At 32.7% G+C, this 8,099-nt stretch overlaps 1 protein-coding gene across 1 annotated transcript; it reads left to right on the forward strand.

Annotated features, from left to right (window-relative positions):
* The first annotated feature begins 2,992 nt into the window (after positions 1-2,992).
* LOC149262286 (uncharacterized) lies at positions 2,993-3,646 on the forward strand. Its single transcript, XM_089376592.1, has one exon. The coding sequence runs from the start codon at positions 2,993-2,995 to the stop codon at positions 3,644-3,646; it is 654 nt and encodes a 217-aa protein (XP_089232718.1).
* The last annotated feature ends 4,453 nt before the right edge of the window (positions 3,647-8,099 follow it).

Consider the following 8,099-nt stretch of genomic DNA (forward strand, 5'->3'; position numbering starts at 1 on the left):
GACGCAATCTCCAGAAGCTGTGACGCAGAGCAATGCAGTGATTGCGAAGAAACTGCGCAGAGGCAGATAGGGGCTAGCCATTCAATGGTTGGATCAGTATTGGATCACTAGTGATAGTGTGAGGTATATCTCACTCATCTCTCTATCAGTCAGATTCTCTGTATTGGATAGCCAACAAGGCATCCCAAGATTGTATTCAGAAATTAGTGCTTAATAATACAAACCATTAGTTGTTGCACCGGTTTTCCCACATTGGGTTTTTTTGGGGACATTGGTCCAAAAACAATGGTGTCACTTGTATGTGTTATTTCCTTCTTGTTCAGATTCTTGTTTCCGCATAGTATTTAAGTTGTGAAAGTTGCAGTTGTATTTATTTCAATGTTTACTATATAATACTATAAATAACTTGATTCAGTAGGAGAAATATAATTAGTGGTTACAGTAGTGATTCAGGGTTTCTCAAATTTTCGCTGTCTTGATAGAGAGATACTTTTGATTTTTGAGATTTGCCTTGATCACCTCCATATATATCTTAGTTTCCTTTTCCTCTTTAACTCTTTATCACCCCACAATTTCTCCTTAAATTTTGATGTGATAGTATTTTTAATATTATCCTTATTTTACAAAATGATCTCCTCCTCTATTGCCAATGGTCTAGTCAAGTATCGACATCCTTATGTCATCCCCGCTTGAGTCGAAGGTGGTTTTGGCTAGAGTTAGAAGAATTTTAGGAAACCCCTTGTCTTATATTGTATTTAACCACTTCTTATACATAAGAAACCTAGTCACAGCCATGTTTACAATTAGGGAAAGGCATGCTTTAATGAGGAGGATATGATAGGTTGTATTTCCTTTAATATTGAGATTAGAGGTTACAAATTGCATTTGGATTAACTCTATCTTCCTCCACAACTCTTTGGAGATGTTGCATCCACAAACCTCACATCCATATTAAATAACAAATTGACGAGAGTTAAGGAGTTTTTTTTAATCCAATATCCAAGGTTTCATTGACTTTCAATTATTTTCAAGTCCATAATAAACATTTCATCCTTTGTTTATGCTTTTCTCAATGCTATGATTCCAATTGAACTTGTGATGGATATTAATTCCATGATATTTATATGACAAAATTACCTCTAATTTGTTATTGTCATATATGAAAGTGTCATGTGATATTTTTGGATTAATTAGCATTACTTTTGTTTTATCAATATTAATGGTCAAACCCATCTTAGAACAAAAATCTTGGAGGAATTTTAATTTCTTGCAAAGATAGTAAGGGCTCATGGCCAAAAGAACAACATCATCAACATAAAGAATAAGAGCGATTACTATAGTCTTTAAAATTCTTTACCAATACATTTTTTCTTTTTTTTAACATGAACAATAAGTTATAGATAATTGATACCTTCCAAAGACATGTTGCCACTAAGACACAACTATTTCATAAATGCCACAAATAGACCAATTACAACATGTCTATAGATACTACTCACGTAGTTATGGAAACAAATTGTTCATGAAACCACTAGTGTTTTCATTCAATTCTAAAATATAATTCTTTATAAAGTAATTATCAATAAGTGTATAAAAATATAATTAAATTTACAAACACTTAACCTTTGCAACATCATTCACAAAATATAAAAGAACAAAAAAGTTTTTATTTAATTTAATTTAAAATATTAATTTCATTCATGGTATTAATAATATAAATTAATTTATTGGGGATAATAATGAATTGATTTTTAATCATTATTAATCACTAGGTATTAATTATTATTTTATTTTTAATCATTCAAACATAACTTAAAATCAAAATAATCATATAATAATAAAAAATAATTAATAATACAGATAATTATTAATTAGTTTATAATGACTAATTAATATTAATTATGTCCTTATAAAAGCTATGACTGAAGCTACTCCTGTATTTTGGATGACCCTAGCCTGGATACTGAGGGGTATATTGAACAGACTGCAAAGCATATGCTGCAGATTCTTATGGAAAGGCAATCAACCGGGTAGGTTATTTGCCTGGGTCAAATGGGAGACGATAGCAAAGCCCAAGAGATGGGGAGGATGGGGCATTAAAAGGCTAGATTTATTCTCCAAAGCTCTGGCGGCAAAGCTCGGCTGGCATCTTATCACTACAAACAGCCTCTGGTCCCGGGTTGCACAAGCGAAATATATCTGGCCTATGAACCTGATGGACTGGTTCAGACAGCAGCACAGAATAAACAATAACATCTCCAATATATGGAAGGCAGTTATAAATGCATTACCACTCATTTGAGAAGGCATAATGTGGAGAATAAAGGAGGGAAATGCTATCTGTATTGGCATGGACCCATGGGTTGGTTGTGGTAATTCACACAGGCTACTGGCAAATTTGATAAGGCACTTACACAGCAGGGATATTACACACATCAGACACATCGGTTACAACAACAACTCCTCCTTTCTACAGCAGGCCTGGAAAGCGACTCTTGATCTGGACATTCCTATTCAGTGGCGACAAGATTGGCATGACTACACGGAAGCTCTTACCCAGGCACACATTCGGCTATCTGAAGGATCGGATGAGATTATATGGGCCTTTGCCAAACACGGAACATACTCTCCCAAGGAGGGTTATATTAGATTAATGGAACCTTACAAACCCCAGAACATAAACCCGACTTGGAGATTACTCTGGAAGCTTAAGGCGACCCCTCGAACCCGCTTACTGATATGGAACATTTTGTTCGACAAGATTCCAACGGGGTTAAATTTGATGAAAAGATATTGCCATGGCCCTTTCTGGTGTCATCTGTGCCGCAATGATGAAGAGAGTACTGAACATCTCTGCCTTAACTGCCCCGCCTCCAAGGAACATTGAAACTCCATTATTACTCACTATCCAAGCTTAAAAAACTGGCATGGACATGACATTATGGACGCCTGGTGTACATGGTGTGAAAACCAAAATGGAAAATCTAGGAACATGCCTCTCCTTGTTTGCTGGTCATTATGGATTGCTAGAAACCAATCTATTTTTAACCACAAGATACCCCATTGGCCTACCATCTTGCTCCATACTATTGCGGATTATGATCTTCTTCCCGAGGAGGACTCCAATACCCCTCCCCGTATCATTAAACCAGAAATCATAGACAAATCAAAACTGTGGGCATATTTTGATGGTTCTGCACAAGAGGCGGGATGTGGTGGCGGTGCCATACTCTACCTAAATGAAACACATTGCTTCAAGATCCAAATGAGATTAGGCAGGGGAACAAACAATTATGTTGAACTATGTACTGCTAAACAGCTCATTCATTTTGCATTAGAAAAGCATTGCAGACACCTACAACTGTTTGGTGATTCCAAAATTGTTTGTAATTGGTTAAATAACGCATCTCACTGCAATGCGTTTTCACTGAGGCATATATTAGAAGAAGCACAAAGACTGATATCTTCTTTTGACTCTTTTGCCTGTCGCCACATTTTCAAGGAGCGAAATTCGGGGGCAAACCACCTTTCCAAAGAGGCAACGCTTAGACAGAGCGATGACTGGCTGATACAGGAGGAGATAGATGGGACTTTCCACCAGCATTATCACAGACCTTTTGTGGAACACAGAGAAAATGGGCTATAAGCCCTATAAACTTTTTGTTTAACTTGTATATATCATGTTTTTTATAAACTTTTTGTACTACATGAACTACTCTAGACATACAGTTCCATTGTTGATACTTAGATTCTCTCTCTGAGAAGAGACAGAATTCAATTTTGATTTAGTTTTCTCTCTGTTAGAGAGCAGGCACAGGTACAGTTTAACTGGCAACAAGACTCCCTGCGTGGAGATACAACTGATCTTTTTTGGTTTATTTTTTAACTCGATAGGCAACTCCGCCTCCATATGCATATGCACTAGCATCTACAAAATGTAATTTCTTATATATCAATAGAAATTACGACGTTTTTCCAAGGGAATATATATATATATATATATATATATATATATATATATATATATATATATATATATATATATATATAACAAATTAATAAATTCTAATCCTAATATTAATCTTAAAAGAAGAAAAAGTTAGATATTAAATTAGGAATTAAAAACCAATAACTAAAATAATTATTAAATTAACAATAAAATTAAAATAAAAAAAATTATAACAAAACTGAATTACTAATAATCATTCCCATACCAACTCTAGCCTTATTTATTAACCCTATTGAGTTTTGACTTATTAACTCATGGGTCTATTCCTGATGATGAACCACAAAGGTTGGTTTGAAACGTGGCTTCCAACAAACATGAATGCAATGACTCCGCAAGATAGCACTACACATAAGTATATATAGTTAATCATTTATATATGTGAAAAAAACAGCCTAACTTCCTAATCGTATTTAATAATTTAAATGATACATTTAATCTTATTTAATAATTTAAATGATAATTGAAATGTATAACAACTTAGCATGGAAAAATAATTATTTTACATACATCATTACATTTCAAAATTAAAATATAATATTTTAATTCACCGCTAGAATATAAGAATTGGCAGTGTAGTTAAGTTTTCATTTGATCATTATTATACAAGTACAAATATTTTTAAATCTATTAATTTTTTATATCTAAAAATAAAATAAATTTATAAAATAAATAAAAAATCTATAAAAGATATAGATAATTTGGTAAGAGTATTACATTATGAGTATTAGTTAAAATTTGAAAATAAATTTTAAGAATACATAAAATAAGTGGCAGTTTAGTTCTTGTCATTTAAGTTAGAAATTATGTTCTACCAGAAAATGCATAAAAAAATAATAATCTATATTGGTAAATGCTAAATTAATAATGGTCAAATGACAAATTGACTCTGTTAATCTTGCTTTGGCAATAACTAATAAATTGAGATATGACGTGGATAACATAAGTGCTGATAAAAACATAAGTAATAGTGGAAAGTAACTCATATCTATTCACATCTTATTCCTATCCATCTTTTATTCAAAGACTTGCGTAGATTATGGTGGGAAGTAAATGGTGGTAAATATGTTATCTACCAAGCATGATCTATTTTCAAGGGTATTATGTTTGGATGATTTTCCTACAAAGCTTAAGGATAAAAAATCATTACACAAATATCTAAAATCATGCATGAATATTACAACGATATCCATACATTATGGCATAAAATATGTGAGGCAGTTATCTACATGTCATTACACTGTGCAAAGTTTACAATAAGACCTTCAAATTATCCCCAATCAAATGCTTGAAAACTAGTTTTTTAATAATATTAAAAAATAGATATTTATTTTTCAAATTTAAACTTTATAAGTTGCATTCGTCAATGTTAAACTAATAGTGGTCAACATCCAAGAGTCATGCCTTGGTAGGACTAATAACACGTCAACATGGTAGTTTAGTTCTTGCCACTCAAGTTAAAAAATATGCTTGGGAAAAAATAAGAAATTATAAACTACATTGATGAATGCTAAATTAATAGTGGTTAATAGGCTAAATTAATTGCTTAGTCAGACACATGGATTGCATAAATTTTGGTGGATAGTAACCATCAATAAATATACAAATTTACTATTTTCCTCCTACACAAGTGCTGGGAAAATATAAATAATTATGGGATTTTATTTTTGGATGGTTCTCCTCCAAAACTTAAGAATAAAAAAACACTACACAAGTATCTAAAAATCACGCATGAATATTACAACCATATCCATAATTTATGGCATAAAATATGTGAGGCACTTATCCACATGACATTATATTGTGCAAAGGTCGTAATAAGCCCTTCAAGTTATGGTCAATCAAATGCTTGAGAAATAGTTTTTTAGTAATATTGATAAATATTTCTTTTTCAAAGTTAGACATTATAAGTTGCATTGGTTAGTGCTAAATTAATAGAGTCAACAAGCAAATCAATTCAAAGTAAAAAATACTAAAAAGTTATAAGTCAAAGACTCACATCATTAGTACATAGAATTAAGGCTCAAAAGTTAAAATTGAAAATTATCAATGGACAAGGAACATTGAAAATAAAATTAGCATCAAGAAGTACATCCAACATAGTCCAAGATCAAACATAGCAAGTGCCACTATAACACCAGGAGTATATCCAACATTCCATAAGCCACATTTACTAGGAGTGTATGACTTACCAAGAGCCAAGGCTCCACGAGGGTAGGGGAACCTACTCCTTGAGTCTTATCACAACAAACCGAAGATGTCCCCCCGTAGGATTGAAATTGAATGGAGGGGATAACATCTTATTGTGCCAACCACTCAGTGGTCCCACAAGGAGACTTTTTTAATTTTAATTTTTTAAACCTTTATAAGAAAAAATTTGGGGATGCCCAAAAGTCTCCCTTTCATGGGCGGACACCCAAAAGCACTCCCTTTTGGAGAGATGCCCAAAAGTCCCCTTTCTAAGAAAATGCATCTCCCACATTCGAGAAACATTTTCGCCTATATTTTTCATGTTTTCCAAAAAAAGAAACATGAGGAAATGTTTTCTTAAGCTTCATCCCTCTTGAGAGAGTTAGAAATGTGGAGAAACATGTCCCACTCTAAAGGACATGTCCCCATTTGTATAATGGTTTTTTGATTGAGAAAAAATATATAAGACAAAATAATACTTTTGCTTTTCTACTGCCATAAACATTTTTTTTTTGTCATTCTTGTAGTGAAAAACTCAAGGACAAAGTAAACAAAATTAAAATAGGTAGAAAGTGACCTAATGATATTAATATCTCAAACAAACATCTCAAAGACACCCTCCCTTTGTATTAGTAGACTTATGACAATTTTCATTAAATTTAATCAAATTTGAGTTATTTTAATGCATGAAAAACTCTAGACCGTAACCTTTGTTTAATGTAAAAACTTTATTTACCTACCAAAAATGTTATTACATTGTCTCTTTCCTCTTTAATCGGATTAATCTCTTCTGCAATCTGTTTAAATATGAAATACCTACATGTTATAGACATAAGAAAATAAGCTCACCATTTTCTAGTAATGCCCATCATTGTTAAGGAAAGAAGTCATTTTAGTGTTGATCCCTGGTTTGGCCCTAGTTCTGATATTACTTTCCCTCCAAGATATTTTGTAGCTATAGTTCTAATAGTTCTGATATATCATCTATGTTAATGGAAACTTACAAATATAAATTTGAAAATATCATATTATGGAAAAGATGGCATAACAATGTCTATGTGATAACACTTACCAGTGCATATGCATTTCCTCTGGTATATTAAATTACCTTAATAACTATTGTTTCTTTCTCATTGGCATGTTCAATCATTGTTATCATATACTCCCAAGTGATAGAAGTTATTCAAGTATTAATAACAAATTCAGTACATTTTTGGGATAGTATTGAGAATTTTTGTGTCTTCATTCATCAAGACCACCAACATAAGAAAGCTATGCAACTCAAAACTCTATGGATTATTTTATGGAAGGGTTATTCTATTGGAAGCTACATCCTAAATGTTGGCAAAATAATTTCAAAATAAAACTAATCAACATTCTCTGAATTGCATCCTTGCATCCATGTGGGGTAAATAAAACTTGGATATCATATATATACTATATAGCAGATCTGAATGGCTAAACCTTTTACATAGAACATGGAAAAAGTGATTCATTTCAATTGCATCCTTGCATCCATGTGGGGTAAATAAAACATGGATATCATATATATACTATATAGCAGATTTGAATGGCTAAACCTTTTACATAAACCATGGAAAAAGTGATTCATTTCCCATGTTGAGAAATTATTTATATCAACTAATCCATTTGGCATTAATAAATACTATACAACACCTATATGAATCTTACATGAGAGTTCCCCGGATGTGGGTGTTAGCGTTGAGAGTTAACATGATAGGACAGTGGATGGGGCGGGCGGAACGCCACTTGCCCGACCTGCACAGGATACGTGGAAGGGAAATAATACAAGGCGTGTGGCACATCTGCATGATCGTCATTAAGGGTACGTTATATCACCGGTTCGGCTGGAACGCCAGGTTCACAGCGAGGGAATTAAGTT

This window comes from Pinus tabuliformis, chromosome 6, assembly GCF_031772625.1.
Source record: "Pinus tabuliformis cultivar Carrire ecotype Pingquan chromosome 6, CPIR1, whole genome shotgun sequence".
In the NCBI taxonomy this organism is placed as follows: Eukaryota; Viridiplantae; Streptophyta; class Pinopsida; order Pinales; family Pinaceae; genus Pinus; species Pinus tabuliformis.